Source organism: Gigantopelta aegis, chromosome 4 (assembly GCF_016097555.1).
Source record: "Gigantopelta aegis isolate Gae_Host chromosome 4, Gae_host_genome, whole genome shotgun sequence".
In the NCBI taxonomy this organism is placed as follows: Eukaryota; Metazoa; Mollusca; class Gastropoda; order Neomphalida; family Peltospiridae; genus Gigantopelta; species Gigantopelta aegis.
The window spans coordinates 118,238,067-118,259,679 of NC_054702.1; the positions used below are offsets into that span (position 1 = coordinate 118,238,067).

The 21,613-nt window shown below is 37.7% G+C and overlaps 1 protein-coding gene across 3 annotated transcripts in view; it reads left to right on the forward strand.

Annotated features, from left to right (window-relative positions):
• The window catches only part of LOC121371904 (diacylglycerol kinase iota-like), a 314,790-nt gene that overhangs the window by 283,685 nt on the left and 9,492 nt on the right, over positions 1-21,613 (forward strand). For all 3 annotated transcript variants that reach the window (XM_041498140.1, XM_041498139.1, XM_041498138.1), the window contains 11 exons: positions 3,146-3,202; positions 5,253-5,321; positions 7,412-7,444; positions 10,234-10,386; positions 10,862-11,106; positions 12,425-12,599; positions 13,249-13,319; positions 17,524-17,672; positions 20,396-20,451; positions 20,859-20,921; positions 21,408-21,481. In XM_041498140.1, the coding sequence (XP_041354074.1) occupies positions 3,146-3,202; positions 5,253-5,321; positions 7,412-7,444; positions 10,234-10,386; positions 10,862-11,106; positions 12,425-12,599; positions 13,249-13,319; positions 17,524-17,672; positions 20,396-20,451; positions 20,859-20,921; positions 21,408-21,481 (1,145 nt within the window). The remainder of the gene's footprint in view (positions 1-3,145; positions 3,203-5,252; positions 5,322-7,411; positions 7,445-10,233; positions 10,387-10,861; positions 11,107-12,424; positions 12,600-13,248; positions 13,320-17,523; positions 17,673-20,395; positions 20,452-20,858; positions 20,922-21,407; positions 21,482-21,613) is intronic.

Here is a 21,613-nt window from a genome sequence, read left to right on the forward strand (position 1 = left end):
ACATATAACAAGTTACTTTAGACCCTATGTCTGACCACCGCCTCGTGTTGCTGCTATACAAGTGGCAGCATACCACTTGCACAGTTGTTATCAGTTAGTACTACATATAACAAGTTACTTTAGACCCTATGTCTGACCACCGCCTCCTGTTGTTATCAGTTAGTACTACATATAACAAGTTACTTTAGACCCTATGTCTGACCACCGCCTCGTGTTGCTGTTATACAAGTGGCACCATACCACTTGTACAGTTGTTATCAGTTAGTACTACATATAACAAGTTACTTTAGACCCTATGTCTGACCACTGCCTCGTGTTGTTATCAGTTAGTACTACATATAACAAGTTACTTTAGACCCTATGTCTGACCACCGCCTTGTGTTGCTGCTATACAAGTGGTACCATACCACTTGCACAGTTGTTATCAGTTAGTACTACATATAACAAGTTACTTTAGACCCTACGTCTGACCACCGCCTCGTGTTGTTATCAGTTAGTACTACATATAACAAGTTACTTTAGACCCTATGTCTGACCACCGCCTTGTGTTGCTGCTATACAAGTGGTACCATACCACTTGCACAGTTGTTATCAGTTAGTACTACATATAACAAGTTACTTTAGACCCTACGTCTGACCACCGCCTCGTGTTGTTATCAGTTAGTACTACATATAACAAGTTACTTTAGACCCTATGTCTGACCACCGCCTCATGTTGCTGTTATACAAGTGGTACTATATCACTTGTACAGTTGTTATCAGTTAGTACTACATATAACAAGTTACTTTAGACCCTATGTCTGACCACCGCCTTGTGTTGCTGCTATACAAGTGGCACCATACCACTTGCACAGTTGTTATCAGTTAGTACTACATATAACAAGTTACTTTAGACCCTATGTCTGACCACCACCTTGTGTTGCTGTTATACAAGTGGCACCATACCACTTGCACAGTTGTTATCAGTTAGTACTACATATAACAAGTTACTTTAGACCCTATGTCTGACCACCGCCTCCTGTTGTTATCAGTTAGTACTACATATAACAAGTTACTTTAGACCCTATGTCTGACCACCGCCTCGTGTTGCTGCTATACAAGTCGTACCATATCACTTGTACAGTTGTTATCAGTTAGTACTACATATAACAAGTTACTTTAGACCCTATGTCTGACCACCGCCTCCTGTTGTTATCAGTTAGTACTACATATAACAAGTTACTTTAGACCCTATGTCTGACCACCGCCTCATGTTGCTGTTATACAAGTGGCACCATACCACTTGCACAGTTGTTATCAGTTAGTACTACATATAACAAGTTACTTTAGACCCTATGTCTGACCACCGCCTCGTGTTGTTATCAGTTAGTACTACATATAACAAGTTACTTTAGACCCTATGTCTGACCACCGCCTCGTGTTGTTATCAGTTAGTACTACATATAACAAGTTACTTTAGACCCTATGTCTGACCACTGTCTCGTGTTGTTATCAGTTAGTACTACATATAACAAGTTACTTTAGACCCTATGTCTGACCACCGCCTCGTGTTGCTGTTATACAAGTCGTACCATATCACTTGTACAGTTGTTATCAGTTAGTACTACATATAACAAGTTACTTTAGACCCTATGTCTGACCACCGCCTCGTGTTGTTATCAGTTAGTACTACATATAACAAGTTACTTTAGACCCTACGTCTGACCACCACCTCGTGTTGTTATCAGTTAGTACTACATATAACAAGTTACTTTAGACCCTATGTCTGACCACCGCCTCGTGTTGCTGCTATACAAGTGGCACCATACCACTTGCACAGTTGTTATCAGTTAGTACTACATATAACAAGTTACTTTAGACCCTATGTCTGACCACCGCCTTGTGTTGCTGCTATACAAGTGGCACCATACCACTTGCACAGTTGTTATCAGTTAGTACTACATATAACAAGTTACTTTAGACCCTATGTCTGACCACCGCCTCCTGTTGTTATCAGTTAGTACTACATATAACAAGTTACTTTAGACCCTATGTCTGACCACCGCCTCGTGTTGCTGCTATACAAGTGGCACCATATCACTTGTACAGTTGTTATCAGTTAGTACTACATATAACAAGTTACTTTAGACCCTATGTCTGACCACCGCCTCGTGTTGCTGCTATACAAGTGGTACCATATCACTTGTACAGTTGTTATCAGTTAGTACTACATATAACAAGTTACTTTAGACCCTATGTCTGACCACCGCCTCCTGTTGTTATCAGTTAGTACTACATATAACAAGTTACTTTAGACCCTATGTCTGACCACCGCCTTGTGTTGCTGCTATACAAGTGGCACCATACCACTTGCACAGTTGTTATCAGTTAGTACTACATATAACAAGTTACTTTAGACCCTATGTCTGACCACCGCCTCGTGTTGCTGTTATACAAGTGGTACCATATCACTTGTACAGTTGTTATCAGTTAGTACTACATATAACAAGTTACTTTAGACCCTATGTCTGACCACCGCCTCCTGTTGTTATCAGTTAGTACTACATATAACAAGTTACTTTAGACCCTATGTCTGACCACTGCCTCATGTTGCTGCTATACAAGTGGCACCATACCACTTGCACAGTTGTTATCAGTTAGTACTACATGTGTAATCATAAAAGAAAGATTTTATAAAGCATATCAGAATTTTGTAGTTTTTTTGTTGTTGTGAGGAACTATTTCCTAAACCGGACTATATTAAGCTGCTACAGCAAGTAACAACATGACAAATGGTGGCGTGTTGCCTTAAGGGGAGCTACCATTGGTTCCCATCACTCCCTTTGGACTAGTTCATGTAGAGTAATTTTAGCTCCCTTTAGATTGTGAATTTTAAAAAATGGTACTACAAAAGGCTTAAATATCAATGCTCACTATGGCACTGCCATTCCTCCCCCCCCCCCCCCCCCCCCCCCAACCAGCTCTGAAGCTTATGCATCAGTTGAATGATCAGTTATTATAGCTGGCCTGTTAAGATGCTGTCATCTTCAGATACCAATGTTAATTAACTAGTTATGGCATAACTGTCTTTGAACATTTGGACTAAGACTGTTTATTTTAAAAGTATTAAGAGTAGAATGTATTATTATATTAATTACTATTTCAGAAAAACTTACGATGCAAACCTACATTCCGAGAAGCAGGAGTCCGCAACTACAGAGAGGTGAGGGAGAGCTACAATTAACATCATACCATTACACCATTACACCATTACACCATCACACCATCACAACATCACTTCATCACATAACATCACATAATCACAACATCACTTCATCATAACATCACATAATCACAACATCACTTCATCACAACATCACTTCATCACATCATCACATAATCACAACATCACTTCATCATAACATCACTTCATCATAACATCACTTCATCATAACATCACATAATCACAACATCACTTCATCATAACATCACTTCATCACAACATCACTTCATCACAACATCACATAATCACAACATCACTTCATCATAACATCACTTCATCATAACATCACTTCATCATAACATCACATAATCACAACATCACTTCATCACAACATCACATAATCACAACATCACTTCATCATCAACACAACATCACTTCATCACAACATCACATCACATCACTTCATCACAACATCACTTCATCACAACATCACTTCATCACAACATCACTTCATCACAACATCACATAATCACAACATCACTTCATCACAACATCACTTCATCACAACATCACATCATCACAACATCACATAATCACAACATCACTTCATCATAACATCACTTCATCACAACATCACTTCATCACAACATCACTTCATCACAACATCACTTCATCATAACATCACATCATAACATAACATCACTTCATCACAACATCACTTCATCACAACATCACTTCATCACAACATCACATCATCATAACATCACTTCATAATAAGATCACATCACGTCATCATAGCATCGCAATATCACATCACATCATATAATCACAGTATCACATAATCATTACGTCACATCACAACTTTATTGCAACATCACATCACAACACAACGGCACTGATTGAGCTGTTATAGTTGTATATCATATATTCATTGAGCTCATTATAATTGAATGGATAGATCATCACAGTCATAGGAATAGTTCTAACTAACTGTAGTGTGGCTTTACATTCTCATCAATTTGGCAAATCCATCTCTAGGAACTCTGACACGACTTCTAGTTTCACAATTCTCAGTTTCCTTAGCCCATGGACAATGTCCTGTCTGCCTCAGATGACACTATAGAGTTCGATGTTTGCTTTAACTGTGATGGAGATATTTCTCAGACAACCCCAAAACAATTTCAGGATGCAAGCAAGTTAGAAAAGGATTTGTAACGGTTTCCACAGACATTGTTAAATTTTCAGGCATGTGACTTGATTATGTACAGAATTAAAACTACATTTGTATTATCTCCTTCAAGATGATTTGCTGGAAATACTAAAACAATCACCGTCCATGCATCCATTCAACAGTATTTCCAGAGAACCACTTCAAAACCATTCGAGATAACTTCACGAAATGTTGTAACCATATTAATCTAGTGGTCTAGTAGTGCAGTTTGCTATGAGGGATTTTTTTTTTTTTTTTTTTTTTTTTTTCTTTCTGTTAACATAAAAACAAACAGCCAGGATGACCCAGTTTACTGTTTCATTCACAGGTTCCAGAGTACAAAGCTGTTTAAGATATCTTCTCAAAACATTTCCAATATATCAATTTAGTAGTCAAAAGTAGTCTCTTGAAATTCATTGTTTCCAAGCAACACAACTTCAAAACCATTCAAGATAACAGCATGAAATGTTGTACACAACTAGTGGCCTTAAGGGAATTTTTATTTTCGATATTTTTTCTGTTACCATGGAATAAAATAATCAAATTCAGTTTCATTGACTTTTTTCAGAGCACAAAATCTAAAATCATTTTGTACACATATCTTTCTGGTGGTCTAGTGGTGCCTTTTACTATGTAATGACAATTATATGAGGCAGTTTTCGGTTTCAATATTTTTTCTGTTACCTTGGAAACAAATAAATAACCAAATTTCAAAGCACAATTTCATGAAACATTTTCCACATATCAGGCTAGTGTGGTTTGAGTTTGATAGCAGGGTGGGGGCAGGATAGTGACAGGTACGTCATGTTAAAGGTGTTACTCATGTCTTTCTCATTGCAGCACACTTTTATGCGTCACCACTGGGTTCATCGGCGCAGACAAGAGGGCAAGTGTAAACAGTGTGGAAAGGTATTCACTCTGATATATGCTAAAAGGCTAAAGTTATTATGACATGGATTGTTTGGAGTAATAAATTTGTGAATGGATTTATGGATGTAAACCAGTGAAAATGTGCATGAAACAGCTCGAAGAAATGCAACCAAGCAGTTGTTGCAGTGATTGCATGCTTTGTGCAAGAAACCTGGAATATTCGGGAGAAATCCTGTCCAGTGTTCACCATTTAAAAACTGAATTAAGACAAAAGTGAAAAACCCCAAGGGACATGTTTAGATGAGTGTTCTTTATCAAGACGTTTCCATCATTTAATTTGAAATGAATAAATCACTCAAAAACTACCTCAGTAGATCACCACTGTATCCCTTGTATTAATTACCCTTTGTCATGTACCTCAATAGATCTACCTCAATAGATCACCACTGTATCCCTTGTATTAATTACCCTTTGTCATGTACCTCAATAGATCTACCTCAGTAGATCACCACTGTATCCCTTGTATTAATTACCCTTTGTCATCTACCTCAATAGATCTACCTCAATAGATCACCACTGTATCCCTTGTATTAATTACCCTTTGTCATCTACCTCAGTAGATCACCACTGTATCCCTTGTATTAATTACCCTTTGTCATCTACCTCAATAGATCTACCTCAATAGATCACCACTGTATCCCTTGTATTAATTACCCTTTGTCATGTACCTCAATAGATCTACCTCAATAGATCACCACTGTATCCCTTGTATTAATTACCCTTTGTCATCTACCTCAGTAGATCACCACTGTATCCCTTGTATTAATTACCCTTTGTCATCTACCTCAATAGATCTACCTCAATAGATCACCACTGTATCCCGTGTATTAACTACCCTTTGTCATGTACCTCAATAGATCTACCTCAATAGATCACCACTGTATCCCTTGTATTAATTACCCTTTGTCATGTACCTCAATAGATCTACCTCAATAGATCACCACTGTATCCCGTATATTAACTACCCTTTGTCATGTACCTCAATAGATCTACCTCAATAGATCACCACTGTATCCCTTGTATTAATTACCCTTTGTCATGTACCTCAATAGATCTACCTCAATAGATCACCACTGTATCCCATGTATTAACTACCCTTTGTCATGTACCTCAATAGATCTACCTCAATAGATCACCACTGTATCCCGTGTATTAACTACCCTTTGTCATCTACCTCAATAGATCTACCTCAATAGATCACCACTGTATCCCTTGTATTAATTACCCTTTGTCATCTACCTCAGTAGATCACCACTGTATCCCTTGTATTAATTACCCTTTGTCATCTACCTCAATAGATCTACCTCAATAGATCACCACTGTATCCCTTGTATTAATTACCCTTTGTCATCTACCTCAATAGATCACCACTGTATCCCTTGTATTAATTACCCTTTGTCATCTACCTCAATAGATCTACCTCAATAGATCACCACTGTATCCCTTGTATTAATTACCCTTTGTCATCTACCTCAATAGATCTACCTCAATAGATCACCACTGTATCCCTTGTATTAATTACCCTTTGTCATCTACCTCAGTAGATCTACCTCAATAGATCACCACTGTATCCCGTGTATTAATTACCCTTTGTCATCTACCTCAATAGATCTACCTCAATAGTCATAGATCACCACTGTACCTCAATAGACCCTTTGTCATCTACCTCAATAGATCACCACTGTATCCCTTGTATTAATTACCCTTTGTCATCTACCTCAATAGATCTACCTCAATAGATCACCACTGTATCCCTTGTATTAATTACCCTTTGTCATCTACCTCAGTAGATCACCACTGTATCCCTTGTATTAATTACCCTTTGTCATCTACCTCAGTAGATCACCACTGTATCCCTTGTATTAATTACCCTTTGTCATCTACCTCAGTAGATCACCACTGTATCCCTTGTATTAATTACCCTTTGTCATCTACCTCAGTAGATCATCACTGTATCTCTTGTATTAATTACCCTTTGTCATTGAAATGTCTTAAACCTTTGTTTCACATCCAGAAGTTACACTTTTTAATGGAGTTTTTTAACTGTTATTTATTTATTTCTCTTTCAGTCATTTCAACAACGATTTGCCTTCCCCAGCAAGGTGAGTGGCTTGTTTGCTTAAGGTATCTGTGTTTCAGGACATCATCGCAATCGGTTGTTCTTGGTATAAGATTTCCTACCACCATAGCTGTTTATTACAAGTATCTGTGCATTTTTAGGACATCATAGAAATCAGTTGTTGCTGGTGTAAGGCTGCCTACCACTACCACTACATTTGTTTATTACTGTATTATCCGGCCTATTACATGCACTGGTGTATAAACTGCACGCCTTGTTTTTAGACCAAATTCCGACCTGCGTTCGTACATAAACCGCACCTTTAAATAAGCCGCAGTTAAAATAAAGCCACAAACTTAATTACAGTTAATAATTGTTTGCATTTAATAACAATAATGAGATCCATTCTCCCTTAAATTCAAACAATAAGTTGTCGTTGATTGTGTCGCTTTCAGTTTCATTTCACCTAATGAAAAAGTTTCATAAACAAAACACACTGTTGACAAACCCGACTATTTTTACGAAAATATGAACAATAACTTGATAATGCTATGTTCATAATCTTGCATTAGTTGTAAAGAAAAAAAAATACATGATAACATTTTATTTGATGAAAATTACTAGTAGATCTACTCACTCGATTGCAGTACACATGTTTCTCTGTAATCTAACTAGCGTGCCATGTGCAAAAATTACATATTCAAACGAGGTCGGGTCAAGCTGGATATGTAGGCCAGTGAACCAAAACTAAGCACGGTCCTGTTGATTGTTTACAGTTTCAACATTGTTTTATAACTTTTAAATGATGGCCTTTAAAAAATATATATATGTTTACCAAGAATTAATTATATATGTATAATGCTCTGTATAAATTAGCGGGCTAATTAGATTGGAAATGTCGACATTTAATACAAACATTACAGGTACTCCGATTATGTGATTTTAATTTGCAAGCTTCATACTGAACTTAAATTCTGATATATTAATTAAAAACATTACAAACAGGTAAGAAACAATGGCGTTAAAGATATGAAGAAACTGTTTTGATATCAGTGTTAAGGTCCGGCTTTTGCAAGTGGCCATAAATGGCCATATGACATTGTAATTGTGTCACGTGACATTGTTTAGGCTGCCATTGACTTTTTATCTGCAATATCGAACATGCAAGTGGGATGTGTTTACTACAAAGTATAACAACATTACTTTGTATAATATGAGGCAAGTTACATCATTTTAGAACATCGAACAAACACATCTGATGCACTACTAACAATAAATGTTACAGAAATCAAACTAAGAAACTTTGCAGACAAGTCCATTTTTGAAACTGTAAGCATAACAATACATAAGTGATGTATTGTTTCTAGCCTGACTAGACTATTAATAAAGAGCCATTCCATCGTAATACTCAGTCCCAGTCATTTGGTATGCTATATTATTATTATGAGAATAATAATTTTTAATAAAGGTGCGGTTTATATGCACGGTGGTTACCGTAAAATTCATAAATAAACCACACCTTGCAATTCACAGTAAAAAAGTAGCGGCTTATATGCTAAAAAATATGGTACAAGTATCTGTGTGTTTCAGGACATCATAGCAATCAGTTGTTCCTGGTGTAAGGCTGCCTACCACTACATCTGTTTATTACAAGTATCTGTGTGTTTCAGGACATCATAGCAATCAGTTGTTCCTGGTGTAAGGCTGCCTACCACTACATCTGTTTATTACAAGTATCTGTGTGTTTCAGGACATCATAGCAATCAGTTGTTCCTGGTGTAAGGCTGCCTACCACTACATCTGTTTATTACAAGTATCTGTGTGTTTCAGGACATCATAGCAATCAGTTGTTCCTGGTGTAAGGCTGCCTACCACTACATCTGTTTATTACAAGTATCTGTGTGTTTCAGGACATCATAGCAATCAGTTGTTCCTGGCGTAAGGCTGCCTACCACTACATCTGTTTATTACAAGTATCTGTGTGTTTCAGGACATCATAGCAATCAGTTGTTCCTGGTGTAAGGCTGCCTACATCTGTTTATTGCAAGTATCTGTGTTTCAGGACATCATAGCAATCAGTTGTTCCTGGTGTAAGGCTGCCTACATCTGTTTATTACAAGTATCTGTGTGTTTTCAGGACATCATAGCAATAAGTTGTTCCTGGTGTAAGGCTGTCTACATCTGTTTATTGCAAGTATCTGTGTGTTTCAGGACATCATAGCAATCAGTTGTTCCTGGTGTAAGGCTGCCTACCACTACATCTGTTTATTACAAGTATCTGTGTGTTTCAGGACATCATAGCAATCAGTTGTTCCTGGCGTAAGGCTGCCTACCACTACATCTGTTTATTACAAGTATCTGTGTGTTTCAGGACATCATAGCAATCAGTTGTTACTGGTGTAAGGCTGCCTACATCTGTTTATTGCAAGTATCTGTGTTTCAGGACATCATAGCAATCAGTTGTTCCTGGTGTAAGGCTGTCTACATCTGTTTATTATAAGTATCTGTGTGTTCCAGGACATCATAGCAATCAGTTGTTCCTGGTGTAAGGCTGCCTACCACTATATCTGTTTATTACAAGTATCTATTTATTTTCAGAACATCATAGCAATCAGTTGTTCCTGGTGTAAGGCTGCCTACATCTGTTTATTACAAGTATCTGTGTGTTTCAGGACATCATAGCAATCAGTTGTTCCTGGTGTAAGGCTGCCTACCACTACATCTGTTTATTGCAAGTATCTGTGTGTTTCAGGACATCATAGCAATCAGTTGTTCCTGGTGTAAGGCTGCCTACCACTACATCTGTTTATTACAAGTATCTGTGTGTTTCAGGACATCATAGCAATCAGTTGTTCCTGGTGTAAGGCTGCCTACCACAACAAGACGACGTGTTTCATGATGCGGCAGTTGGAGGAGCAGTGCACCATGGGAATCCATGCAGTCATCATCATTCCTCCATCTTGGATCATCAAAATTCCACGCAAAGTGAGTACCATGATTTTTACTGAACAGTCTGAAAACAATGTCTCCGTTGTATTCAGTCAGACTGATTTAGTAGATAATAGAAATAACTCGCTGCTTGGACTTCCATGTTTTGGTATTCCACCAATTGTGACGGTGTCAATCTTTAGCATTCTTTCTTTAACTGATCACATATAAGTAACTATTTGTTTATGTTGTTACTTTTTAATGCATATTTTGGATGAAAATCAATTGTTTTCTGGTTATTCTCTTTGTTTAACAAACATTGAACTAATAAACAGAAAATGATGAAACAGTTTCTCTCTTGTTCTCTGTCCAGCTCAGATGTGACATGTATACCACAATATATCTCTTTTTCTCACTTTGTTGTACACCATATGTTTTGTCAAAGGCTAATGACATATTTTTCAAACCATGAATTAATCCATTGTTAAATTCTCAATTTAATACAAATTGTAAACCTATTTGACTGTTTCAGGGGTCTTTCAAGTGTTCGATACGCACGACAAAGAAACGCCGATCGTCCCTGAAGAAGAGAAGAAGCAAAGACGAGCTGAAGCCTTTCATTATTAAACCCATTCCTTCACCGCTTCCCAAGCCACTTTTACTGTTTATTAATCCAAAAAGTGGAGGCAATCAAGGTGCAAAACTTTTACAAAAGTTCTCTTGGTTACTGAATCCTCGGCAGGTATTCGATCTTTCAGTTGGAGGCCCCAAGTTTGGGTAAGATATTTTTAATATACCTAACACCAAGAAAAATAATTAATCTTGTATTTGTTATGCTGTCATAGTAAACGTCTTACTTCAGTGTAAGAAAATGAATTTAGCTACATTTTAGACTGGTTGCCTTTTCAAACTAGATAGTCATTTGTAACAGTCATGTGTTATTTTAATTTTCACATTCATTTTTCCTTTACTGTGTTCATTTTACAGGTTGAATCTGAACAGAAAGAGTCTTAACTAAATTGTGGCATGGATTGTTAGTGTTTTTTCCTTTACTGTGTTCATTTTACAGGTTGAATCTGAACAGAAAGAGTCTAACTAGATTGTGGCATGGATTGTTAGTGTTTTTTCCTTTACTGTGTTCATTTTACAGGTTGAATCTGAACAGAAAGAGTCTAACTAGATTGTGGCATGGATTGTTAGTGTTTTTTCCTTTACTGTGTTCATTTTACAGGTTGAATCTGAACAGAAAGAGTCTAACTAGATTGTGGCATGGATTGTTAGTGTTTTTTCCTTTACTGTGTTCATTTTACAGGTTGAATCTGAACAGAAAGAGTCTTACTAGATTGTGGCGTGGATTGTTAGTGTTTTTTCCTTTACTGTGTTCATTTTACAGGTTGAATCTGAACAGAAAGAGTCTAACTAGATTGTGGCATGGATTGTTAGTGTTTTTTCCTTTACTGTGTTCATTTTACAGGTTGAATCTGAACAGAAAGAGTCTAACTAGATTGTGGCATGGATTGTTAGTGTTTTTTCCTTTACTGTGTCCATTTTACAGGTTGAATCTGAACAGAAAGAGTCTAACTAGATTGTGGCATGGATTGTTAGTGTTTTTTCCTTTACTGTGTTCATTTTACAGGTTGAATCTGAACAGAAAGAGTCTAACTAGATTGTGGCATGGATTGTTAGTGTTTTTTCCTTTACTGTGTTCATTTTACAGGTTGAATCTGAACAGAAAGAGTCTAACTAGATTGTGGCATGGATTGTTAGTGTTTTTTCCTTTACTGTGTTCATTTTACAGGTTGAATCTGAACAGAAAGAGTCTAACTAGATTGTGGCATGGAGTGTTAGTGTTTTTTCCTTTACTGTGTTCATTTTACAGGTTGAATCTGAACAGAAAGAGTCTAACTAGATTGTGGCATGGATTGTTAGTGTTTTTTCCTTTACTGTGTTCATTTTACAGGTTGAATCTGAACAGAAAGAGTCTAACTAGATTGTGGCATGTGGATTCTTTGTGGATTCTAGCATGGATTGTACAGAACAGTGCCTAACTTGTGGATTATTAGTGGTATTCATCTATACTGTGTTGTTTTCACAGGCTTGAGCTTTACAGAAAAGTGCCTAACTTGCGGATTCTGGCGTGTGGTGGTGATGGCACGGTTGGCTGGATCCTCACCGTGTTCGACACACTTGGCTGGAATCCCACTCCGCCCGTTGCTATTCTGCCCATTGGCACAGGCAACGACCTGGCTAGGACCCTAAACTGGGGTGGGGTACGTTCATACTTACTCTTTAAGGCTAACCTCTAAAGATTTCACTGTTACACAATTCAAATACTGTATTTAGTTTTTAAATTATTCTTAGAATTACCTGGAAATGTTTGAATCAGTTCTACTGTTGGCCTCAACTTAAATTGAAAACTTGAAAACCATTTAGCATAAGTTTAAAGTGAAAAGATGAAAAATGAACAGTGAGGTAGTAAATTAATATAATAAATCCATGTAATCCACGTAACAAAGTTTGATTTGTTTAACAACACCACTAGAGCACATTGATTTATTAATCATCAGCTATTGGATGTCAAACATTTGGTAACTTAGACATGTAGTCTTAGAGAGGAAACCGGCTACGTTTTTCCATAAGTAGTAAGGGATCTTTTATGTACACTATCCCACGGACAAGATAGCACATACCATGACCTTTGATGTATCAGTTATGGTGCAATGGCTGGATCGAGAAATAGCTCAATGGGCCCACTGACAGGGATTGATCCCAGACTGACCGCTCATCAAGCAAGTGCTTTACTACTGGGCTACAGCCCACCTCTCCATGTAACAGGTTTGTTTTCTCTGTTTATATTTTTGGTATCTGTTATTTTAACATTATTTACTGATTGATTTGAATTATAAATATTCTTTTCAGGGCTACACAGATGAACCCATCTCAAAAATCTTATGCAATGTTGAAGAAGGACAGGTTGTTCAGTTAGATAGGTGAGTCCGTTACTGTAGATAGATAAGAGTTTACTTAGAAAAATAATATTGTCAGTCCTTGCGATTTGTTACTTAAGCCTAACACACATGGCAGTCAAAAACACTTTTTTTTTAAACAAAAACATGTTTAGGTCAATTTTGTTTTTCGTGTGCGTTAACGGAAAACAAGAAACATTGTTTTGCAACTATTTAGTGAAACGTGTTTTGCGACTGTTTAGTGAAACGTGTTTCGCGAATCAAACTTGTTTGATTTCAAAAAACACGTTTAGGTGTTTTGCTCTGATGTGTTTCGCTGTGTGCGTTACTTGCGAAACTGAAATTTGTTACAGACAAAATGTCGTTGGACAATAAACCAATCAGCGAACGAATACGTGGCACCTGACATCAAAATGGCATCTGCCAGTGAACCGGTGTGGACCTCTGCAAGCGAGGAACTGTTACTTGAAAAATGGGCAGAACAACCTCCAATTCGGCCTCCAATTCCGTAATAATTTTGTTTAAATGCCTCGTCTCACATGCCGTTGTATTCACGAATGGACCGAAATATTTCATTGTCAGCATCCCCGTTGATGAATTCTCATCTTTTTGTTAGACCCTGCCATTTTGTTAGACCCTGCCATTTTGTGATCATGTGACTTGACACTGTTTAGGGGGCATTACAGAGAATGTTTCACACGTTTTTGTTTGTCATGTGTGTTGACTCGTTTCGACGTCTGCGGAAGGTTGATCAAAACACGAAACATGTTTCTGTTTTCGAAAAACAGTTTTGTTTGCCGTGTGCGTTAGGCTTTAAGTGCAAGATACTAGTAAACAGGTGACTGGTCTAAGTAAATGTTATTTACTTAGATTAGTTGTTTAAATTAATCAAAGTTGTTACATAAGTTAGATAAACTCAAGTTTAAGATGAGTTATTTATAATGTCACCGAAATAATAACTTACTATCATTATTATTATTATTATTATTATTATCATTATCATCATCATCATCATCATCATCATCATCATCATCATCATTATTTTTATTATTTTATGTTGCCTACAGCATGTCGATCTAGTAAATATTACCACATCTATAATATAATTAATACTGATGCGTATTTGAAATTCGTTGAACTGGATGACCTGCTATGATGGTGGAATCTGCACAATATGTAATATAATGAAACACAGACTAATTTAACTATTTTCAGTTATTTAGAACTGAATGGTTTATTAAAGCATTCTGTAGTTGGAAGCTGAATGTAATTTGAGTTATCTACAACTGAATGGTTTGTTAATGCATTGTGTTGGTGGAACTTGAAGGTATTCTGAGTTATGAATGGTTTGTTGCCGTGTCTTGTAGGTGGAGTTTGAAGGTATTTTGAGTTATGAATTGTTTGTTGCCGTGTCTTGTAGGTGGAGTTTGAAGGTATTCTGAGTTATGAATGGTTTGTTGCCGTGTCTTGTAGGTGGAGTTTGAAGGTATTCTGAGTTATGAATGGTTTGTTGCCGTGTCTTGTAGGTGGAACTTGAAGGTATTCTGAGTGATGAATGGTTTGTTGCCGTGTCTTGTAGGTGGAACTTGAAGGTATTCTGAGTTATGAATGGTTTGTTGCCGTGTCTTGTAGGTGGAACTTGAAGGTATTCTGAGTTATGAATGGTTTGTTGCCGTGTCTTGTAGGTGGAACTTGAAGGTATTCTGAGTGATGAATGGTTTGTTGCCGTGTCTTGTAGGTGGAACTTGAAGGTATTCTGAGTTATGAATGGTTTGTTGCCGTGTCTTGTAGGTGGAACTTGAAGGTATTCTGAGTTATGAATGGTTTGTTGCCGTGTCTTGTAGGTGGAACTTGAAGGTATTCTGAGTTATGAATGGTTTGTTGCCGTGTCTTGTAGGTGGAACTTGAAGGTATTCTGAGTTATGAATGGTTTGTTGTCGTGTCTTGTAGGTGGAGTTTGAAGGTATTCTGAGTTATGAATGGTTTGTTGCCGTGTCTTGTAGGTGGAGTTTGAAGGTATTTTGAGTTATGAATTGTTTGTTGTCGTGTCTTGTAGGTGGAGTTTGAAGGTATTCTGAGTTATGAATGGTTTGTTGCCGTGTCTTGTAGGTGGAGTTTGAAGGTATTTTGAGTTATGAATGGTTTGTTGCCGTGTCTTGTAGGTGGAGTTTGAAGGTATTTTGAGTTATGAATGGTTTGTTGCCGTGTCTTGTAGGTGGAGTTTGAAGGTATTCTGAGTTATGAATGGTTTGTTGCCGTGTCTTGTAGGTGGAGTTTGAAGGTATTCTGAGTTATGAATGGTTTGTTGCCGTGTCTTGTAGGTGGAACTTGAAGGTATTCTGAGTGATGAATGGTTTGTTGCCGTGTCTTGTAGGTGGAACTTGAAGGTATTCTGAGTTATGAATGGTTTGTTGCCGTGTCTTGTAGGTGGAACTTGAAGGTATTCTGAGTTATGAATGGTTTGTTGCCGTGTCTTGTAGGTGGAACTTGAAGGTATTCTGAGTGATGAATGGTTTGTTGCCGTGTCTTGTAGGTGGAACTTGAAGGTATTCTGAGTTATGAATGGTTTGTTGCCGTGTCTTGTAGGTGGAACTTGAAGGTATTCTGAGTTATGAATGGTTTGTTGCCGTGTCTTGTAGGTGGAACTTGAAGGTATTCTGAGTTATGAATGGTTTGTTGCCGTGTCTTGTAGGTGGAACTTGAAGGTATTCTGAGTTATGAATGGTTTGTTGCCGTGTCTTGTAGGTGGAGTTTGAAGGTATTCTGAGTTATGAATGGTTTGTTGCCGTGTCTTGTAGGTGGAGTTTGAAGGTATTTTGAGTTATGAATGGTTTGTTGCCGTGTCTTGTAGGTGGAGTTTGAAGGTATTCTGAGTTATGAATGTTTGTTGCCGTGTCTTGTAGGTGGAGTTTGAAGGTATTTTGAGTTATGAATGGTTTGTTGCCGTGTCTTGTAGGTGGAGTTTGAAGGTATTTTGAGTTATGAATTGTTTGTTGCCGTGTCTTGTAGGTGGAGTTTGAAGGTATTCTGAGTTATGAATGGTTTGTTGCCGTGTCTTGTAGGTGGAGTTTGAAGGTATTCTGAGTTATGAATGGTTTGTTGCCGTGTCTTGTAGGTGGAACTTGAAGGTATTCTGAGTGATGAATGGTTTGTTGCCGTGTCTTGTAGGTGGAACTTGAAGGTATTCTGAGTTATGAATGGTTTGTTGCCGTGTCTTGTAGGTGGAACTTGAAGGTATTCTGAGTTATGAATGGTTTGTTGCCGTGTCTTGTAGGTGGAACTTGAAGGTATTCTGAGTTATGAATGGTTTGTTGCCGTGTCTTGTAGGTGGAACTTGAAGGTATTCTGAGTTATGAATGGTTTGTTGCCGTGTCTTGTAGGTGGAACTTGAAGGTATTCTGAGTTATGAATGGTTTGTTGCCGTGTCTTGTAGGTGGAACTTGAAGGTATTCTGAGTTATGAATGGTTTGTTGCCGTGTCTTGTAGGTGGAACTTGAAGGTATTCTGAGTTATGAATGGTTTGTTGTCGTGTCTTGTAGGTGGAGTTTGAAGGTATTCTGAGTTATGAATGGTTTGTTGCCGTGTCTTGTAGGTGGAGTTTGAAGGTATTTTGAGTTATGAATTGTTTGTTGTCGTGTCTTGTAGGTGGAGTTTGAAGGTATTCTGAGTTATGAATGGTTTGTTGCCGTGTCTTGTAGGTGGAGTTTGAAGGTATTCTGAGTTATGAATGGTTTGTTGCCGTGTCTTGTAGGTGGAGTTTGAAGGTATTCTGAGTGATGAATGGTTTGTTGCCGTGTCTTGTAGGTGGAACTTGAAGGTATTCTGAGTTATGAATGGTTTGTTGCCGTGTCTTGTAGGTGGAACTTGAAGGTATTCTGAGTTATGAATGGTTTGTTGCCGTGTCTTGTAGGTGGAACTTGAAGGTATTATGAGTTATGAATGGTTTGTTGCCGTGTCTTGTAGGTGGAACTTGAAGGTATTCTGAGTGATGAATGGTTTGTTGCCGTGTCTTGTAGGTGGAACTTGAAGGTATTCTGAGTTATGAATGGTTTGTTGCCGTGTCTTGTAGGTGGAACTTGAAGGTATTCTGAGTTATGAATGGTTTGTTGCCGTGTCTTGTAGGTGGAACTTGAAGGTATTCTGAGTTATGAATGGTTTGTTGCCGTGTCTTGTAGGTGGAACTTGAAGGTATTCTGAGTTATGAATGGTTTGTTGCCGTGTCTTGTAGGTGGAACTTGAAGGTAGTCCCGAACAAGGAGAGTGAGGCGGAGACGCCGGACGAGGTGACAACGAACACGCTGCCGCTGGAAGTTTTCAACAACTACTTCAGCCTCGGCGCTGACGCCCACATTGCGCTTGAGTTCCACGAAAGTAGAGGTGAGCTGCTTTACAAGTACAGTAATGTGCATATATATCCCACATAGCCAGGTCTAGAGAACTAGTGTAGAGAACCAGTGTTTCAGTGTACACTGTTCACATATAGCCAGGTTTAGAGAACCAGTGTTTCAGTGTACACTGTTCACTTATAGCCAGGTCTAGAGAACCAGTGTTTCAGTGTACACTGTTCACATATAATCAGGTTTAGAGAACCAGTGTTTCAATGTACCTTGTTCACATACAAGGTCTAGAAAACCAGTGTTTCAGTGTACACTGTTCACATATAACCAGGTCTAGAGAACCAGTGTTTCAGTGTACACTGTTCACATATAGCCAGGTCTAGAGAACTAGTGTAGAGAACCAGTGTTTCAGTGTACACTGTTCACATATAGCCAAGTCTAGAGAACTAGATTAGAGAACCAGTGTTTCAGTGTACACTGTTCACATATAGCCAGGTCTAGAGAACCAGTGTTTCAGTGTACACTGTTCACATATAACCAGGTCTAGAGAACCAGTGTTTCAGTGTACACTGTTCACATATCAGGTCTAGAGAACTAGTGTACACTGTTCACATATAGCCAGGTCTAGAGAACCAGTGTACACTGTTCACATATAACCAGGTCTAGAGAACCAGTGTTTCAGTGTATACTGTTCACATATAATCAGGTTTAGAGAACCAGTGTTTCAATGTACCTTGTTCACATACAAGGTCTAGAAAACTAGTCTTTCAGTGTACACTGTTCACGTAGTATTTCAGTGTACCCAGTACCAATACAAGCAGGTCTAGAGAACCAGTGTTTCAGTGTACACTGTTCCAATACAACCAGGTCTAGAGAACTAGTGTTTCAGTGTACACTGTTCCAATACAACCAGGTCTAGAGAACTAGTGATTCAGTGTACACTGTTCCAATACAACCAGGTCTAGAGAACTAGTGTTTCAGTGTACCCTGTTCACATAGATGTAGGTCTAGAGAACTAGTGTTTCAGTGTACACTGTTCCAATACAACCAGGTCTAGAGAACTAGTGTTTCAGTGTACACTGTTCCAATACAACCAGGTCTAGAGAACTAGTGTTTCAGTGTACACTGTTCACATAGAAGTAGGTCTAGAGAACTAGTGTTTCAGTGTATACTGTTCACACATAACCAGGTCTAGAGAACTAGTGTTTCAGTGTACATTGTTCACATATAACCAAGTCTAGAGAAATAGTGTTTCAGTGTACACTGTTCACATAGAAGTAGGTCTAGAGAACAAGTGTTTCATTGTACACTGTTCCAATACAACCAGGTCTAGAGAACTAGTGTTTCAGTGTACACTTTCCACATAGAAGTAGGTCTAGAGAAGTAGTGTTTCAGTATACACTGTTCACATAGAAGTAGGTCTAGAGAACTAGTTTTTACATGTACATTGTTCACATATAACCAGGTCTAGAGAACCAGTGTTTCAGTGTACACTGTTCACATACAACCAGGTCAAGAGAACTAGTGTTTCAGTGTACACTGTTTCAATACAACCGGGTCTAGAGAACTAGTGTTTCAGTGTACACTGTTCCAATACAACCAGGTCTAGAGAACTAGTGTTTCAGTGTACACTGTTCCAATACAACCAGGTCTAGAGAACTAGTGATTCAGTGTACACTGTTCCAATACAACCAGGTCTAGAGAACTAGTGTTTCAGTGTTCTCTGTTCACATAGAAGTAGGTCTAGAGAACTAGTGTTTCAGTGTACACTGTTCCAATACAACCAGGTCTAGAGAACTAGAGTTTCAGTATACACTGTTCCAATACAACCAGGTTTAGAGAACTAGTGATTCAGTGTACACTGTTCCAATACAACCAGGTCTAGAGAACTAGTGTTTCAGTGTACCCTGTTCACATAGAAGTAGGTCTAGAGAACTAGTGTTTCAGTGTATACTGTTCACACATAACCAGGTCTAGAGAACTAGTGTTTCAGTGTACATTGTTCACATATAACCAAGTCTAGAGAACTAGTGTTTCAGTGTACACTGTTCCAATACAACCAGGTCAAGAGAACTAGTGATTCAGTGTACACTGTTCCAATACAACCAGGTCTAGAGAACTAGTGTTTCAGTGTACCCTGTTCACATAGAAGTAGGTCTAGAGAACTAGTGTTTCAGTGTACACTGTTCCAATACAACCAGGTCTAGAGAACTAGAGTTTCAGTGTACACTGTTCCAATACAACCAGGTCTAGAAAACTAGTGTTTCTGTGTACCCTGTTCACATAGAAGTAGGTCTAGAGAACTAGTGTTTCAGTGTACACTGTTCCAATACAACCAGGTCTAGAGAACTAGTGTTTCAGTGTACCCTGTTCACATAGAAGTAGGTCTAGACAACTTGTGTTTCAGTGTACACTGTTCCAATACAACCTGGTCTAGAGAACTAGTGTTTCAGTGTGTCCTGTTCACATATAACCAGGTCTAGAGAACTAGTGTTTCAGTGTATATTGTTCACATAGAAGTAGGTCTAGAGAACCAGTGTTTCAGTGTACACTGTTCACATATAACCAGGTCTAGAGAACTAGTGTACACTGTTCCAATACAACCAGGTCTAGAGAACTAGTGTTTCAGTGTACACTGTTCACATACCACCAGTTTTTAGTGTTTCAGTGTACACTGTTCCCAAATAATTATATCCAGAAATGGGTACTCTCAAGGTGAACAGAATTTTAATTTGGTAACAAATTGTTTTCTTTCTTTTTCAGAAGCAAACCCTGAAAAATTTAACAGTAGACTACGAAATAAGATTTTCTATGCAGGTGTAAGTAATATAATATTATGTTATAATTGTTTGGTATTGTTTATTTAAATATGCTAATTATTAACCTTTTTAATTCATTTATTCATCCTGAGGTGGTTGCGTTGTGGGATCAAACCACTTCAGATGAACCGTTCTCTGACTGGATTTCCACCAGTTCCAACCAGTGCCCCACAACTGCTATAGCAAAGGCCGTGGTATGTGCTGTTCATGTAAAAGATCCCTTGTTGCATGTTTCCTCTGAAGACTACAAGTGAGAATGACCAAATGTTTAACATGTAGTAGCCAATGATTAATAAATTAATGTGCTCTAGTGTTTTTGTTAAAAAACCCAAACTGTAACATTTATTTATCCATTTGGTTCTTAAATAATTAACTAACTTACTTATTAAAAGTGTCTTTCCCTGCAGGCAGGAGGACGTGATCTCTTAAAGCGAAGTTGGAAAGGCTTTGCTGAACATATCAAGTTAGAAGTGAGTTGGATTTTGTCATTAATTTCTCATTTTGCTGAACATATCAAGTTAGTGAGTTGGATTTCATCATTAATTTCTCATTTTGCTGAACATATCAAGTTAGAAGTGAGTTGGATTTCATCATTAATTTCTTCTTTTTTTGAACATATCAAGTTAGAAGTGAGTTGGATTTCATCATTTTATTTAGTCTAGTCATTACCATTTGTCATTATGTTGAACCTGTATCTCATGTGTGTTTGTAATAAGGTGTATTCTGGGGGGTTTGTGAATGAGGAAAGTGTTTCATTGTATGTCATAGCTCATACTTATATGATCTGTTAAATATTCAGAACCGGATGAAAAATAAAATCATAATTTGTTGAAACAAATTTATATTTATTAATGTAATTTTGAGGTATATTATGAATATATGTATTTTGGTTTGAGCGTTATATACTATATGTGTTGAACTTGTTCGGATAATTAGTGTACTGTTTTTAATTTCAGTGTGATGGTGTTGATTTAACACCCAAAATTCAGGATATGAAACTACATTGCCTTCTATTCCTCAACATTCCAAGGTACGTTGATAATGATTACTCACAGAATATCAGTGCAATGTTACGTGAGTAGATGCATGACAGCATGGCTCAAAACTGTCATATGATATTTGTTTGAGAATTATATTGATTCTTGAACAGCAGGAAATGGTT